Source organism: Podarcis pityusensis (genome assembly GCF_964106645.2).
Source record: "Podarcis pityusensis genome assembly, chromosome: 3".
NCBI lineage: Eukaryota > Metazoa > Chordata > Lepidosauria > Squamata > Lacertidae > Podarcis > Podarcis pityusensis.
This window is the reverse complement of record NC_138026.1, coordinates 83,667,134-83,685,406: the sequence shown is the minus strand read 5'-3', so window position 1 is coordinate 83,685,406 and position 18,273 is coordinate 83,667,134. Positions and strand designations below refer to the sequence as shown.

The 18,273-nt window shown below is 46.2% G+C and overlaps 1 protein-coding gene across 6 annotated transcripts in view; it reads right to left on the bottom strand.

Moving 5' to 3' along the window:
* The window catches only part of TJAP1 (tight junction associated protein 1), a 47,813-nt gene that overhangs the window by 3,998 nt on the left and 25,542 nt on the right, over positions 1 to 18,273 (bottom strand). For 5 of the 6 annotated variants that reach the window (XM_081000187.1, XM_081000188.1, XM_081000186.1 and 2 more), the window contains 8 exons: positions 16,392 to 16,443; positions 13,626 to 13,783; positions 10,576 to 10,604; positions 7,903 to 8,064; positions 6,544 to 6,610; positions 6,057 to 6,086; positions 3,362 to 3,469; positions 2,052 to 2,135 (listed from right to left, as the gene is read on the bottom strand). In XM_081000187.1, coding sequence (XP_080856313.1) covers positions 2,052 to 2,135; positions 3,362 to 3,469; positions 6,057 to 6,086; positions 6,544 to 6,610; positions 7,903 to 8,064; positions 10,576 to 10,604; positions 13,626 to 13,751 — 606 coding nt within the window. In that variant the 5' untranslated portion in view covers positions 13,752 to 13,783; positions 16,392 to 16,443. The remainder of the gene's footprint in view (positions 1 to 2,051; positions 2,136 to 3,361; positions 3,470 to 6,056; positions 6,087 to 6,543; positions 6,611 to 7,902; positions 8,065 to 10,575; positions 10,605 to 13,625; positions 13,784 to 16,391; positions 16,444 to 18,273) is intronic. The other variant, XM_081000191.1, reaches the window with a different exon arrangement.

Sequence of the window (18,273 nt, the reverse complement as noted above, 5' to 3'; positions counted from 1 at the left end):
AGAAAAAGGACGTTATCTCCTAACTAAGAGAACCACTGAGTTAATAGGGTAGGACAGATGGATGAAGCAGTTATGTGGAAGGCGCTATTTGCCCAGCTCTAACTTCCTGTCCTGGCACAACATGTCATTAAAAGCATCTTTCAAACCACCAGCCGCCTATAAATTCAAAAGATCCATTTGTGTCCCAATAACCAAGGAAAAAATGTGGTTCTGCCCCCCTGCCTTGGCTCTGGGCCTGACAAACAAGACCCCTTCAGAAGAAACAGGGAGAAACATACGCTCAAACTTGAACATTAAACAAGAGAGCCTTGCTGGTGCATGTTAGGCCAGCATAATGCTATTGATTAGTGGAAAAAATTAGCTGGTGGCTGCACTGAATCGAGTGACCAGCCCCCACTACTAGAATCTGAGGCTCCCAGGAAGCATGTAGTAATTATAGGGCACTGCCTTGGCAGCCTGCCCCAGACTAAGAATCAATTGCCATCCTGGCACTTGCCAGCTCCAGAGACAAAAGCAGCCTGACACTCCCACTGCTCCTGAAACCACCTCAAGCCCATTGCATCAAGGAACATGGAGGTGGTCCAACTGCATCAGAACCGTGTTGTTAATGTAGAGGAGCAGCATCCCACTCCTCCCAGGGTTGAGCAGCTGCAGAACGGTGCCCTGGGCTTAGGCGTATACTCCACAGGACCTTAGATATACCTCTGCCCCATGGATTGACAGCAAGGAACTGGATTAGAAGGAGGGGCTTAGCTACACGGCCTTCTACATTTCCATGCTAAGTTCAGGCAAAGACCTCAGCCTTGCTTCATGAATGCATGGATTGTCAGGTGAGGGACACACCAAATACTCATTTGTATGGCAGGAGATGCATAAGAAATGCAATGGGAGATTTTGCCCTAAATTGCCTAACTGGCTTTGGCAATGAATGAACAAATGAATTCCAGTCCTCAAGAGACTTGAGCAACCCCATAGTCCTTAGCAAGCACCTCTTTTTCTGTGTCCCATCACAACCAGTAATATGGACCATGCAGGTGCAATCCTTTATAGGACCATCAGAGCGCTTTGCTTGAAAGGCAAGAACATTCCTTTTTCTCTTTTTTGCTGAAGTCCAAGCCTCAGTGTTTTCCACAGTCAATACAGCAGGGAGACGACTGTATGAATTTTGTTTCTTGCTTTACAGTTTCTGGCATTTAACATGCTGCCTACCTATACTGACGCTTTGCAATGAGAAGAGGCACAGACTTAGTAGGACATAAGGTAGAGGAGTTACAGTTAAGGTAGAGGAGGTTGTATTCAATAGCACTAAAATGAATGCTCTGTCAGTATAAGGTTACTCCTTGCGCAATGTAAACCTCCTCCGCCTTCTTTGCCTGACTGCTACTGGTGTCCAGGAGCCTGTTTTGAGCATATAATGCATGCAAAGCACACATGGGTACAAAAAAGCTGCAATCTATACAAGTATATGCCCATTATAAGATGTGCTGAACTCTGGGATAGCTGTGAGATGATAAACTGGCATGCCAAGTGGCCCTAAAGATGGGACTGGGCACCACATCACAACAGTCTTAAGAGACCTTCTATCTTCCTGAAGGCTAGAAACCACCCAAGGGTTGCCAGCCATCCCAGCCCACCTAGTCTCTTTTATTTTCTCTCCTGACACTACACAAAACTTCCTCCATCATGATGAGTCAAGAGCACCTGGAGTTAACAGCCTTCTCCATTCATTCACTAACTCCTTTGTCGCAATGGGGAAGAAAGAGATGATTCAGCAGGAGACCTGCAATTCTCTAGGCTCCGTTCAGAGCCCTAACAGGCTATCAAGCTCAAGGCTGGTGTAGCAATGACAACAACCTCCCTCCTTCCCACCTACAGAAACGCAGCTGAGGAACAATGAGAAGACAAGATGACAAGGCATTAATTGTCTTTTGTTGGGAGTCCCTGCAGAATGAGGAAAAGCAGTTCCTCCTATGCTTTCTATGTATTGGATGAGAGAGAAGCCTGGAACAAGGTTCCCCCAACCAACCACCCTGCTCAAGATTTCCACTCACATCAGCAAACTTGTGATTCCGAAAGTGAGACTTGTTGCACTTCAGGAGCTGCACTGCCAGGTTACAGTCCTGCCGATATCGCTCCTGTCAAGACAACATGCAGGGATTGGCAAATCGCATTCAGAGATGCCCCAAGACATTTTGGGGCCTGAGGCAAAAAATGAAAAAGACCCCAAAAAAAGTTGCTCCATGGTGATACCTGAGGGCTTTAATGGTACCTCAGAATCTGCCACTTTAAAGAAAGCCAGCTGACTTAGGCTAGCAGTAGGAATGGTTCTGATTACATCACATAAAATAATAATAGTAATAACAACAACAATAGCAATAATAATAATAATAGCATTAGCAATAATAATAATAGCAATAATAATCCTCTCTGCCAGCCCTGTAAAATGATCTAGGTTCTAACTCACATTCATCCGGACAGAAGAAAATGCTATAAGATTTGAAGCAGAGCACCCTCCCAAATCTATCCTGTATGTCTGTTAAGTTTTACAGACTTACTGAATTTAAACAACACCCCCCTGCTTTTATGCTATATTTCACCTCCATCCACAACCAGAGTATTTGAGTTTAAACAAGATTTAAGCTCATCTGAGTCAATGAAATCTAGTATTATTCCAATCCAAATGTTCTGGATTAAAATGGCTCATGAACTGGTCAGTAAGAGTAGGGACATACAGATCTTGCTTTCTTAAGTCAAGCAGCCTGAGCATTTTATTCTACTGAAGATGCCTCTTTGCTGTTCATCCCTTTAAAGTCTTAAGATAAAACAGAGGATTTTCAGTACTGAGATGCCCAGAAAATGTGGGATAATCTCACTACCATTGCACCAAAATGCATGAAGGAGAAAGAGATGCCCATTTATTGTTAAAGATAATATTCCTAGACAGCAGGTGTGCTAAGGAAACAGTTCTTCCCATCCAGCATAAGATAACCTACATCAGAGCTTTCCAAACTGTGTGTCGCGACATGTTAGTGGCGGCTGCAGTGTGTAGGTGTGTCACACAAACACTCCCCGCGCTCCTCCCGGGGCTGGAAAGGGGTTGGTTTAACCCCTGGTTTGCTAATAAAACTGAATTACTGTGTCACAAAATGATGCAAAACTGAATTAGCGTGTTGCAAAATGATGCACGTCTAAAAAGTGCGTCAGCGACATGAAAAGTTTGGAAAGCTCTGACCTACATAGTCAGCAAAAGTTCCAGCACCAACTGTGATTATACAGGTCCATTGTTCAGGGGAAACGAAATCTCTTAGTTCATTCCCTTTCCTTGCAGTGAATTCATAATCTGGGGGAAAGGAGTACTTACATTAAGCTCTTCCAGTTTATTGATGGTTGTTTTGGCATCCAATAGTTTATTAGTGAGCTCCACAATCTCCCAATCAAGAGTCTTGCGATCCATTTCTGCTTTTTTAATCTGGAGTACAGGGATATATAGGGGGTGAGTCCCATTTGTCAGCAGCAGCTGAACTTCCTCCCTGCCCAATTCCCTTGAAGGAAAAAAACCCAACCCCACTCAACGCCAATAAATTCAGAGCTCCCTTTTTGCCCTTAAGCAAGGGAGGAAGATGGGGCTCAACCAGCGCATGGAATCAGTCATTCTGCATCCGTTTGCTTGGAGGACTTAAGACACATTTACTAGTTATGAAAGCAATCTGCACTTGGAGACTTCACTGGTGCAGTTGCTCTTCATAGCTATTTGGCAAGCAGATCATGCAGAGGGTGAACACTGTCCCTTAAGTAGTCAGGGTTTGGACATGCCAACAGAGACTATTGTGAAATTGGGCTTTGAAGATGCTCCCTAGTTGTGTGAAGCCTGTTGAGAGACATCCTTAGCATACCTGTAGGGCATCCGTCACTTGGGTAGTCAGTTAAAAAACAACAACAACCGCTAGTGTAGGACCTCTTTATCCAAGGGGTGGATGGCAACCGTAACAGCTGGAAGAGTACACAGCCCAGCTCCCATTGAGTAATGTGGTCTCCTAAGCAAACCTTCTCTCCCTCAGCACAGCAGTTACTAACACTTTATCCTACAAAGGGTAATGGCAATACATAATCACACTTCTGACACTATAGGCAAGGATCCAGCAATCTGCCTGCACCTCATTGATGGTAAAATATGACTGTAAAACAAACTATGCACCCCCTGCAAATTCCAATAAAGTCTCAGTTTTCATTTTACCAAAGAACATGCTTCTAGCCCACACAGCTGAAGTGGGGGGGGGGGCACCTTGGAGGAATGTGGCCAGAGTTACATACTTTAAAAAAACCAAAGAATCGTGGCAGGTTTTCTAGCATATACAAGAGCAGCACACATTCACTCAGTGCTTGCATCATAAGCTTCAATTCCTGTTCCCCTAATTTCACCAAGCTTTTTTTTTTTCCCTCCTTGCAATTCCTAGCCTCCCCACCAAAAAAAGAGTGGGAGAGATTCTGCAGAATTGCCAAATTTGGAAACTTGATCAAGACATGAGAATTTTAAGCAGAGCATACAGATACAGAGCTCTGTACATGCAAGGTGTCTTTTTTTCTAAAAAAATAAATAAAACTTCAGAAGCAAGAAAGTTAGAATACTGGAAATTGTGTACGTTATGGAAGAGAAGCAAATGGGGGGGGTTCTTATTTTGCAAAAATTATTCTGTTACTTCCAGTCACAGGGAAAGGAAGAGCTCTGTGAAGGGGAAATCCAGTTCTGGAAATTCAACAGGCATTTTCTTGCTCATTTTGAAATCTATCTTCTTCGCAGACATGCAGTCAAATACCATGCATGTTTGCTCAGAAGTAAGTTATCACTGTCTCCAATGGGGCTTACATCAAATGAAGTGTGCATAAAACTGCAGCCTTAAGTATTAACAAGAAAGCTGATATTCTTCGGGTGCTTATTTTCCATTCAGTGTGGTGCAATCAGAGAGTTGTAGAATACACTGCAAAAAAGGTAGGATTCAGACAAAGTTAGTTGAACTTGCGTCTCCCCTGAGATCAATGGAATTTAAGTCGTGACTAACCTGTCCCATTGATTTCAATGGGCACGAAGTCCAATTAACTTTGTCTGGATCCAAGTCCCCCCCTCCAGTTACAGAAACTGGATTTAAAATGAATGGAACTGGAGACCCCTTGCTCCAAGAATCAAGGTCCCAGCCCTCTGCCTTCCCCCAGATCCTTCGTGTGATGGCTCGGGCACCAACACAGAAGAGTCCTAAGGCCATCCCACCAAACACCTGCCTCAGCAGCAAATTTCACTAGGCTCAGATAACAGCTGAACTTCCTCCACACTTGCCTTTCTACAAGAAAAATGGAGGGCACGAATAAGCTCAGCAGGATGCAGGTAGCCTATAAAAATGATCTGGGATGCAGATTGAGTTTGTACTGAAATGAACGGTCCTGAGTAAGAACACCTCCGTGGGACTTGTTAACTTGGTCCCTAAGAGCTATAATTAAAGAGACATATTCAAGATGCCAGGGAAGAGTTTTTCTGCTTCTCTGAAATTCAACAGAGATGAATAGGGGAATGCCACAGGGCAGAGATGGCTGAACTACCACGTCCAATTTCAGTGGCTTAAATGTTAATAGGGCACGTCTTTTTAAAAAATGTATGTTCTGCAGGAATCCATTCACAATCCACAGAGATCCCAAGAGACAAGAAGTGCCTTATAATACAAGCTGGTGGCCAACATACTAATCACTGGAGCTGCATCCAGATGACTAGAGAGGAGAGCTACTCTACAGAGGGTCCCATGAGTTCCAGGTTTCTCTAAGCAGAGGACATTTCTTTCCCAAGCTAGACAATAACTGAAAGTAAGAAGGAGCAGCCCATGCTAGAACATGCGGGCCAGAACTGGTCGGATTCCCAAGGATAACCTTTCCCCTACAAAACCCAAGCTGCTGGGACCCCATCTAGGACAGAAGTAGAACTGAATAATGTGCGACCAACAATGAAACTGGACAGGCTGAGGCATATGCAGAGGAGATAAAAAAACAACAACACACAAACGAAAAGACGCAACTGCAAAAATCCAGCTTTGACTGAGCGAGGCCTGAGAGGTGAGTGCACCCAGCATTTGCCAGCAGCAGCAGCATTGGAAAGAAAAGGAGAGAGACAGAGAGAGAAAAAGGAAAGAAAAGAAACAGCCATGAGTGTTATGAATGCACACAGTACACAAATGTTGGCTCCACTCCCACCACCCCATGATGAGTTTTCCCCACCCAGATCCTACAAAAAGCAGCACATCAAATTTCCAGCACTCTGGGTTTTTAAAAAGCTGATGTGAGACAAAAACTACAAGTAGCTACATTGCAGAAGAACCCAAACTCTGGTGCAGGCAACATAGACGATCTAGAATGCAAAGCTCCCTCTGGGCAACTTCATGCTGAGATTCTGCCTCAAATCCTGACTTACATCCTGGTGTTACTACACTGCAATCGGAGTCAAGCCATTAGACAAGAGTGTGGCCCACCCGCTCTTCCCTCTTATAGACTCAGCAGGTCAATTACCAGGGTGTGCAGCTTCTCCTCCAAATCCTGATTGGTTCTCTGTGAGGCTGTGTAACTGTTCTGCAACCTATAGACAGACACAAGATCGTTCAGGTTACTGAAGTGACACCAGACACCCTGCAATTCAGAAGTTAGGTGAGGTGGAGATATTTCAAGAAGCCGTGTGCCATGGCTCCAAGTCATAGTTTCACACCTTCCAGTCCATAGATGAGCAGTTGACCTTTCCTGGTAGCAAGCCCAAGAAGTTTAAGTTGATGGAGGGACGTTACGTTCATGGATAGACGAGATGGAAGAAAAAACAAGCCTGACCAACTTGCAGAGGACCAAAACTGGTCTTGGTCTCAGCCTTGGAGAAAGGATGCTAAAGGAATCAGAAGATTCAAAGAAGACTCCTAAACCTAGTTTTATCTAATGGGAGAGAAAGCTTTGCCAACAAGTGTCAATCCCATCACCCTTTCTGCATTTCCCATCTTCTTTTCTATCTATGAAGACCTTTGCAATAATTACTGCATCCATCTTCATAATGAACTTGCCCCCATTATCCTTATTTCTAAGCTGAGGACAGTCAACTTGCCTATGCTCTCTGCACTCAAGAAATCAGGAGCTGAACATGGTATGAACCTAAGTCTCAGGTCCAGTTCCATCTAGTAAACCTCCAAGGTTGCTGGGGACAGGGGAAGAATCCTCCAAACTTCCATCTATAGGTCATCACTTCAATGCCTCAACAAATGCTAGTAGTTTTGCTCACTGGAACAAAATGATGCAGCTAAAACAGATACCATGGGGGAGGATTAATGAACGCATCTTCTGACAATTGTGCCTGCCTCCCTTCTACCCTACCAGGATTAAATGCAGCACCCTTCCCTTGAGGCAGGGTGAAGCAAAATCCCTTTGCCATACTCAGCTGCTTTTAGTTTTTAGCAAAGATGAGGCAAGGCCTACCTAATCTTCTTCATCATACCTGTTTCACCTCTCAGATTGTGCCATGTGGTAGTCATAAAGATATTAACATATCAGTCCCAGGGAACACTAGGCCAGCAAGTCATAGCATGAAAAATGCTGACGGACGAATTTTGGCTTTTAAAATAATGCTTCCACCCCACTCATGGCCCCCATCCCAAGGACCCACTTAACACTAAACCATTTCCCGTGCACAGAATGATTCATACGACTTGTCAGCGGGGAGGGAGGGGACAAAATATATTGTGCAATGACACATTTATTGCTTCCCCCCAAAATCTGCAAATAGCAATCCCAAGTATAGGACATCCATCTCAGATGGTTAGGAAGCAATGTGTCCTTCTATCCAGCTGGTTCCCTTCTCTTACAGCACCCCAGAGCTTCTTAAAGCTGACATACCTACGGAACTTGTCCTTGAATTTTTCTAGCTCCTCACGATTCTGGCCCAGCTCCATCTCCAGATAGTCTTGCCCAGACTCCAACTCCCTTTCCATTGCCTCCATTTTGTTGGTGACATAAGCCAGACGCCGACGCAGCTCCTCATTCTCATGCTGCAACAACCTAATGCAAACAAAGCAACAACATCCTGAATAAAAACTACAAGTGCTGCAGTCTTCCATACAGTCATACCTAGGAAGTTGAACACCTTGGTTCACGAACAAATCGGCTCCCAAACAATCAAAACCCAGAAGTGAGTGTTCCGGTTTTCAAACGTTCTTTTGGAACCTGAACGTCCGACAGGGCTTCCGCGACTTCTGATTGGCTACAGGAGCTCCCTGCAGTGAATCAGAAGCTGTGCTTTGGTTTCTGAACGTTTTGGAAGTTGAACGGACTTCCGGAACGGATTCCATTCCATGGTACGACTGTACAACACTTACAGCCTCACTTTTGAAAGAGGGCTGCAGGAAGACGCACTCCGACAGTTCTGCCAACCCCTCCCCTTCTCTGTTCAGGTGCAAAGCGGCACACAGGACATGAAAAGACATCTGAAGAAAATGACTGTGTTGTGAAAAAATCTCGGGATGAGTTTACAGATCTTCCCTGCCCCCAGCAACCATTCACCGCAAGAGAGGAAATAAAGCCCAGGTTTCCAACATAATAATAATTTTAAAAACCCATTTGCAAACCTCCATTTCATAGTGCTGAGGCATGCTCAGCACTAGACCCAGTGCAACTTCAAATGCATGAATGGAGCAAAAAAACCCCAGTTTATTCACTCTTAAGTTTTCATGTCCAACAAGGAATTACAGTACATTTTACTAAAGAAAAAAGGTTTTCAGGTATCCCCCCTAAGTTAGGCATAGGCAACCTTTGGCCCTCCAGATGCTTTGGCCTACAACTCCCTTGATCCCTAGCTAACAGGACCAGTGGTCAGGGATGATTGGAATTGTAGTCCAAAACATCTGGAGGGCTGAAGGCTGCCTATGCCTGCCCTAAGCTCTACTGGATTCCTGCCAGTGCCTTTGAGTTCCAGGAGGACGACTCTGGAGACATATCTGCACACCAGGAAGAAGACGATCAGCAGAGACTGGGAAAGATGGGTAATAAGGTGCATTCTGGTGGTCAGGAATAGCAAGGGTGTTCTAGTGAAGCCTTTTCTGGATCTTGTGCCACTAAATTCTGTTTATGAGTAGCAAGCCGCTTTGAGCAGAGGCCTGAGCACATACGGGAATCCGCTGTAGACAACAAAAGGTCATGTCAGTTGATCATATTGCCACCAGAGCAGAGACAGAGAGCCTTATTCTCAGTAGCCGGCCACTCATCCATGCCAACAGCGTCTCAGTTTACAGTATCTGTACTAAACACAGTAGCCAGATGGGGCTGTGCAGTTTAGGTGTCCTCCACTGGAAGATGAGACTCACTCAATAATTTACGTGCTGCCATGAAACATCTAGCAAGGATGCAGGGAGGCGGGTCAGTCGACATCGGCCCATCTCCACCCTCACAGAGGAAAAGTGACCCAGTTTCCAAGCAAGTGAATGAAATCAGTCTATGGAGGAAGATACAGCCTATGCTTGCATAACGGCTTACTGGCACAGATGTCTTCTGCTGTCCCAGCCATACATCTGCTTGCATGAACAAAGTCTCCCAACAGTTCTGCTACTACTGTATTGGGTTTGTTCTTCACTGATCTAAGAGCAATCCAAAAAATTGCTGCCTCCTTGCAGATATTTTTACACATCTGACTTTCATAGTGAGAGAGACGGCACAAAGGACATATCCCAAGCACAGCAGATCACATTCAAATAATAGCGCTTAAAACATGTTTTCAAGAAATTAAAGTAGATGCCTGCTGTTGGAATGAATGATTGCCTATCCACTCTTCCTGCTGGAACAGCAAGTTGAAAACCTAATGTAAAGTTTGGACCCTTTGTTTGTGCTTGTACAGCAGGGTCTCCACCTACACTAGCTCTGGCATCTATGCCTGAGGCAGCTATATCAGTTCCGGGACCGTCGTTCCAGCCACTGCACCATCAAGTTTGTGAGATAACACTTCCTGATGGGCACAGACCAGGAGTAGAGAACCTCTGGCCCACAAATTATCATCATCATCAAATTTATTACCATGGCAGGTTACAAAAATTTGAAATTCAGTATTAAAAACCATTAAAACAAATTTCAGTCACAATAATAGGTGCCAATAATAGGAGTATCTTAGGTGCCAAAGGCCAGGGTAAACCTGACCTGCCAGGTGACACCTTCTGGTCCTGAAACCAAACCCACCTCCTCCACGCTTGACATAATGTGATGGCAGGTAGAAACGTGGCTGCAGGATGAAGGTTTAAATTTTAGCTGATCAGCTTTGACAGGTGGGCAGGACCACCCCCTATCAATCACCTGGTGTCACTATGACACCAGATGATTGGCAGGTAGGTGGTCCCACCCACCTACCAAGCTTGGCCCATCAGGGTGAGGGAAGATGAAGATCTGGCCCATCAAACCCAAAAGGCCCCAGCCCTGGTGTAGAGCCTTAAAGGAAGGGAAAGCCATCACACAAGTTCAGAAAATGAGCATAAAAGTAGTAGCCTGGAAAATAAAGATTTGCATAACGAAAGCAACGAGGATACTTACCTCATCCTTTCTGCATCCGTCAAGGGCTCCTGTGCAAAAAAGGAAACAGAAGCAAGAATCTCACTGAAAAATATGGGCAAGTTTTCAGAGTGGCAAACTGAAGCATACAAGTGCCAGATGGCTATAACCCACAGCACCCTCTAATTCTCATACAAAGAGCTCTGGTCCAACCACACCCAGATGGGATTAATTTTATTTATTTTTTTATTTATTGAATTTATATACCACCCTATACCTAGAGGTCTCAGGGCGGTTAAGATTCAATCCTGCACTATACCAGCCTAAATTATGTCAGTCACTAGACAGCTTTAAATTGACAGCATTAGTGTTCACTATGCAAACCGAAGACCTGCTCTGTGGTGAATATGATCCTTCGTTAATGAACAGACCGAGGGAGATACTCCCAGCCACTTTTTTTGTTCTCTTTTACTGCCCATGAGCATCCACACTGCATTCAGGATACCCACTGGCCAGCAAATGCTGTATACTGTCCTGCACTCTATATTGCTCAGGCCACCATACATGTAGGTAAAGCACCACACAAATGAGACCGCTACCAACAATCTTAAAACAATCCCCATTGTATAGGAAGACACTTCAAGTTACATGCCATTGTTTTATTTTTAATTATTTCTTACATTTCCTGGCCCCTCCCTACCAGCTATTCCTCCAAGGAGCTCAGGGGAGCATGCAGGGCCTCTCCCCACCCCCCAATTTATCCTCAGAAAAAGGCCTTTGAGGTAGGTTAGGCCTAGAGAGTGTTAGCAGTCGAAGGTCGTTCTGTGAGCTTCGTGCCTCTGTAGGAATTTGAACTCCGGTCTTCCCAGACCTAATCAAACACTACACCATACAGACTTAATATCCCTAAACAATACTGACACATACTGCTGAGTTCAGATTTTGGGGAGGACCCTTGGACAAGACACCCTCAGCAAACTGCAACTGCTTGCTTCCATTCTTTTTATTTTTGTTGCTACCACCTGCTTATCTACCTGTTTGTCCGGGTCTCTGCTACTTTTTGCTTGCTCACTGCGTCTCTGGGTCCAGGGGGCTTTCAATGATGGGCCCCTTGCCAGGGCAAAGGGCCTTGGCTGGTGCCCAATCATGCCAGCTTATGACAGTGGTCCTGAACGTACTGACTCTAGCAAGATTTGCCCTATCAGATTACAAAGTATGGGGCAACTGGCAATCTCCCAGCATGCAATGCCTGATATAAGAGGGCAGGAGAGAGATCTGGGCAAAGACAAAACACCTTTTCATTAGGGTACACTCAGCTTTCCGTGATGGATGGAAGTGAGTGGCAGATTTTCTCAAGAACTGTGACTCATGCAAAGGTGCCTGAGGAATTTACCGGGCAGTTTAGCAAAACAGGTAAGCTGCCACAAACACATATACTGGCACTCGACAGGTAAGCATCTCCAAAGAAGCGTACCCAGGGCAACCTGGATGCCAAGAGGAAGGAAGAAAAATCAATGGCCTACTCAGAAAGCATGACGTATTCAGTATTCAAGCATCTGGGCTCAGTTTCCGATTTTAAGGATCGACACAAGCGGGGAATGAGCTAATAAGAAACATGTTGGGTGGATAATATTTGGGGATAAAACCCCTTTGGTCAAACCTCACAGAGACTTAAGGAGATCTGGCATCCCGGTGCTCTAAGTTACAACAGACAAAACTTGGCAGACAAACATCTGTCCCTCACTCCCTCTTCACTAAGCACCTACCTTGTTTAGCGCTAAGCTGAAGGAAGGGGAGGCTCTGGGTGAGGCACTGCCCTCCTCCTGGCTCCAACGTGAGGGAGGGGAGAAGGACCCTTTTCCCAAGTAGCTCGGCTCCAGCACTGGCCTCGGGCTAGTTCTGCAACCCAGGGGCTGTAGCCACACGAGCCGCGGTGGGTATTCACTCTGGTCTTGCCCTTCGTCCCTCCCTCCCTCCTGACCCAGCGTCTTCCATGGAGGCAGATGCTGCTGCTCAGAAGACACCCTTGCCAAGCCCAGCTCTGCCAGGTGCTGCAGCTGATACTGACACAGATCCACCACCCGCTTCTCCATGGAGAGGAACTTGCTGTCCGTCCTCACCAAGACGGGCTTCCTCCTTAGCCTGGAAGCCCTCTCCATCTCCTCTGGCAGCTTCTTACGGCAAGGAACCACATCGAGACCCTCGCGCCTCCGCTCTGCTTTCCTCCTAGTGAGCCGAGGGCTTTTCTCAGCGGTCCTCCTGGTGCCTTCAGGCTGGCTCTCCTTCTGCCCTTCTGGTGTGGAGCACCTGGGAGAAGTGGGGGAGTCCTGGCTCCCTTCTCCTGCTCTGCCCTCCCCCAAGGAGTGCAAGTGGACAGGGCTCAGCACCCGGTGGGTGATCTCATCCAGAAACTTGGAGAACTGGAGCTTCTCCTCTGTGATCTTCTCCTTCCGCCTGACAGAGTCGGAGCAGCTCCCGCTATTGTGCTCGGAGCCGCGCTTGTCCTGCCTGCTCAGGCACAGCTGAGGGTCGCTGTACTTCCGTGAGCGGCGGCCACGGGCCAGGGTCTCCACCGAGCGAGATTTGCGCAGGCTCTCAGGCCGCACTTCCAGCATGTCTGTCTGCTTCAAGATGCCCTTGAGGGGCAGGTGGGTCGATGGGACATGGAACTTCCTAGGTGCTAAGATCTCAGCAGGCTCTTTGAACATGAGGGAACGCTCCAGGCTTCTACTCTTGAAGGAGCAATTCGGCCTCCGGCCTTCGTCCCCAGAAACCACTACCGTCTCTACGCTTCGACTCATGAACTTACTGAGCCGCCCGCGGCTAGGGTGCCGACAGTGCCTCACACTCCGCCTTCCCGTTTTCCCACTGTGAAGCAGCACAGGCGACAGAGTCCGGCTCTTCAGGTTCAGCTCTGCTCGGCACCCTGCTAGCTCCTTGTCGCTGCTCGACTCCAGAGACCAGGAAGAAAAGTTAACGTTGCAAACCTCATACCCATCCACCTGCTGTTTGGGCTGGCCTGCCTTGGGGTAACTAAACCCCTTCGGCTGACGAAGTGGGACCAGGCCCTTAGCTGCCCGGCTTTCAGTTACCTGACTCTGCTCCGCCAAAATCACACCATCTTGGTCGCCGCGCAGGATGGGCAGCTCGTGACGGATCTCGCGGTGCTGCGGAGGAGCCTTGCGGTAAGGCTTCTTGGAAGGTGCAGTGCTCGTCATTGTCCCCTCGCTTGACTTGCACAATATGTCACCTGCCGAGAGCAGAAATTGCAGAGGAGAGAGAGAGTCACATATGCCCCTTTCAGCCCAGATACGTTCCCACAAGGCAGTCAGATATCCTGTGTCCCACAGCAGCCAAACATCCAGAGAACCGAGGAAAGAGGCAGGCCAGAGCCTTGGAAAGCAGCTGTAGTAAAAAAGGAGGGAAGAAGAAAAAGCACAGCTGCGTCCTCCCAGCCAGCAAGAGCAGAGGATTGGCTCATCCTCTCTCTGTGTGTGTTATGCACATACACACACTAACATACAGTGTGTGTCCAGATTATATATAGCAAACGAGAACAGGCCTCAGAGCAGCATATTGATTGGGCTCTTTAGGAAAGGCCGTTTCCGATATGGAAACTGAAAACCTTGCAGGCGGGAATGACAGGCCAGGCAGGAGCTATTGATCTTGTGCTGTCGCTGCCAAGAGGGACTACATGGGAGAGAACGGCAGGCATTAAGCATCCTGACAGGCTGGAGGAATTATGTGCTTGTATTAGTTAAAGCCAAATTACTCCCAAGTGTGTCAGGGATAAAACGGCAGAGAGAGGCACTTTCGCTGCCACTCTCTCTAAGGGCAAAGCTTGGAGGCACTTCTAGGACAGAAGGAACCCTGCTGAAAGCTGCTGAGCTATGCTGCTGCATCAGGGCTTAACAACGCAGGTCTACATTCTGTAAAAGCTATGAGCCATGAACAGCACCTACCTGTGTCAGGTTCCAGGACAGCATTCGCCAGAGGCAGCAGGCAATTTATAATGGGTATGGGGGGGGAGAGATCAGGACTGATGCAAATGTTCCTGAAAGCACAGACAAGAGGCCTCTGCCTTCTGCTGTGTAGGTAAAAAATTAGCCAAAGGCAGTGATCATGCTGCTGCCGGCCAAGACTATAAACTTGTCAACAAATGCAAGTCAAGTGTCCAAAAGCCTTCCAGAAATCAGGCAGCCAGGCTTGATGGAAGCTCAGCCATGAAATCCTTCTATGATATACAAGGGAGCTGGAATCAAACTGCCTTCCTCGGGCCTTTCAGTCCTCACAACCCCTGCAAAGTTCACAAACATTTCCCGAGGTAGCTAAAAGGATACAGGGAATGTTGCTCTGTTTAGCATTTCCCGAGGTAGCTAAAAGGATACAGGGAATGTTGCTCTGTGAAATCTCATCAACTAGAATGCCCTTAACAGATGATACTCCTCTACAGACAAGGACTGCATGCAGAACTTGCCTGTGCTGGATTCGGCACAGCTCTTGGCTTGCTTCCGTTTCTAAGTACTACGCTAGAATGATGTAACAGCATCAAGTACTTCTACTACTGACATACATCAAGGGCAAACAGCAGGCTTGGCACTGCAGGAAAGTGACAAGAAGCACATGCTCACAACAAAGGTCAGTCAGGGCAGAAAAGGTGAGGCCTCCTAAAGGAGCAGGAAGCACAGACATGGCCAGAGCATGACATTTCAGGGAATGCTTTGCTGAAGGCACCTTCATTTCAAGCAAGCGGTTTCTTGTCCATTTCCTCCTCCACAAGGAATGCATTTCCTTCAGCCAATGTGCAATAAAAAACCCAACATCATAGGTTTTGCAGCCCTCAAGAGTCAGCCTATTGTAATGCCTGCTTAGAGCAGAGCAAGAGGTAAACGAAGACAAAGAAACAAACACAGGTTCTCTGTTGCATTTTGCTCTGTAGAGCCACTGGGTTCTTATCAAGTCAATAACAATTTGGGTAAAGAAGGCACAGTACCTTTGTGCTTAAACTGCCTGGAACTGTCCCATTACTCCCATGGTTCCCTCCAACATTCCATTACACACAAGTCAAAACATATCTGTACAGCTGGAGGTAAACGCAGGGCAGCTACAATACCAATGACAATGTTTTGCAGGCACCACGTCTTCCAGACAGCAGCAGTCAAAGCTTCTGTGAGGCCTCTAGTAACCTGATGACTCATGGGTGAAAGTGCGTGCCTTTTGCTACCTACTCCCCAGTATTGAACCCGCTGGATTAAAACATGCTACCCTGCTAATCAAAGAAGGTTGTAAAAACTATCCATTAATTAAATCATAACAGCAAGCACAAAAATGAGCAAAGATAACTGGTTGCAAATTAAACATGTCCTAGTATATTCTTGAAAACCAGTTTAAACAGAAATGACTTACGGTTTTCTTTAAAAAATAACAAAAAAACAAGGCTGGCCATTTAAGAAACCTCCTGGAAGTAATATTCTATTTATCTGGGGTCAGTCTTAAGAAGGGCTTCCTCAGCGCTCTACATTTCTCATTGTAGGAAGAACCATAGCTCAGTAGTAGCTATGGTTTTCCATGCAGCAGGTCCCAGGCTGAATCATCTCCAGGTAAAAGGATCAGAGAGCAGATGACACGAGTGAAACTCCCTGGGGAGCCTCAACAAATAGGCTAAACTGGACTAGATGGGTAAGTAGTGACCAGATGTATGACGACTTCTTATGTACATCTCGTTCATAAAGGGGAATTTGGGTAAGGCCTCTTTGGCCGACTCTCACTGAAGGAAGGTCAAATGTGGAGCAGTGCAATGCCTAAGTATGAGGCAATCCCCACAGCTAAGCCTATAACAGATGTGTTGAAGAACTTACCAGCCTGGATTCAGATTTGAAGCCTCATGAAGAAGGCACTCAACCCAACAACCTAAAAAGTGAGGAAAACAAAGACGGTTTACTATGGAGCTCAGCTCCTCCTCTCTTTTCCAGCTCAAGGAATAAACACTTATGTCAGTCCCCACCCGAAATATGCCCAATCTGTAGGATCACAGGTCAGATGGGGGTGGGGGGAATAGCTGCAAATACCTAAATAAAGCTCAAAACTGTCAACAAAACATTCTGGTAGAGCGCATTTTCCAATGTACACCAAAAGGTAATACTGAGTACAGTCGTACCTTAGTTTTCAAACAGCTTAGTTCTCGAACATTTTGGCTCCCGAATGCCACAAACCCAGAAGTGAGTGTTCTGGTTTGTGAACTCTTTTTGGAGCTTCCTGCAGCCAATCAGAAACCGCGCCTTGGTTTCTGAACGTTTTGGAAGTAGAATGGACTTCCGGAACAGATTCCGTTTGAGAACCGAGGTACAACTGTATTTGGATTTTACAACTATTTTCTGCTGCACTGATCCATCAGAAACAAGAGTTCAAGTACTGATCCATAAAAGGCTCAAGAGTCAAAATGAAGGTGGGCAGCAGATTCTCATGAAACAGACTACACCATCCTCTATTTCTGAAAGGAATTGTAAGATGTATGGGGGGGGGGAATGCTTTTGAAATCTGTACCAACTATTTGCTGGCCCTCTTAAGAGAATGTCCCTCACCTTCTTTACCACAGATCATCTCTCCCATGCCTAGCTCTCAGAGCAAAATGAGCCTAAAATGTACAGGTATGGGATATATGCAACCAGATGCCCCACAAGGTCAGGGCACTATGAACAGAGGGGTAGAACAACAGGTCGGAGAATAGGATTCTGGCCTGCTATTTCCACTCAAGCTCTCACACAATCTGGTGGGGTTGCATTGCTGAAGTTTTCCCTGGCCCTCCCAGCTACTTTCCTCTATCATTGACACCCAACCTTGGAGTTGGGGTTACATTATGTGTACAAAAACTCCACACCCTAAGTCAGAGCCATAAACAAAGTTAGTGTAACAGGAAGCCAGGAGGGCCTGTGCTGGGCAAGAGAGCTGCTGAAACAAGTCTTTGAGATGCCCTAGGATTGGCCCTGCCCCAACAAGCTTGTTGGCCCCTTTCCTTACTACACTGTTTTCTTCGGGCCTCAACTAGCACAGAACAAACAATCTCACAATAGCATAGCTATTCTGTTCCAAGGCCACAGAGCAATAACTAGATCTACACTTCTCCAAGTCCAACAATACAGGAACGCAACACGGTGCCTGTGAATAGACTTGTGGGGGTGGGGAGAGGCTTTCCAAGAAGGTTCAGCATACTCTCCAATTCCATGCAAACACAGAAACAGGACAATTATTTTCAGGTGCAAAATTCAGCAGCCTGAGAATCTCACTTTTTTATTTATTTTAAAAGCTGCAAGATCCTAGTTTTTCAAATGCATAAAATATATTATACATGTATCTGTACACACATGCACAACTATATAGAGGTCATATAACTAAATAAACATGGTGGTTTGTTGCTTATTAAAAAGTACAAAATGCAACCCAAAAGTTTACACAGTAAAACAAGTTACAAACAATGTAAAGCAGCAGAAGAAAAATGTTCTATTGTCTGGGAAGGCAAGCACAAGAACAATTGTCATGGTCAGGTAACTTTCTGTTGGGTTCAGGCTTTTCCCTCCACAAGGATGGCGGGCCTATTGGGATGGTCTGCCCATGAAGACTAAGAGAATCCTTTGGGAGCTTCCTAGTGGCACGACTGGGGCACCTGTTGAAACCTTCATTGCTCTGTGGAATGCAGATGTGGCTCAGATAATTGACACAATTACTCCTAAGCATGTGGCAAGC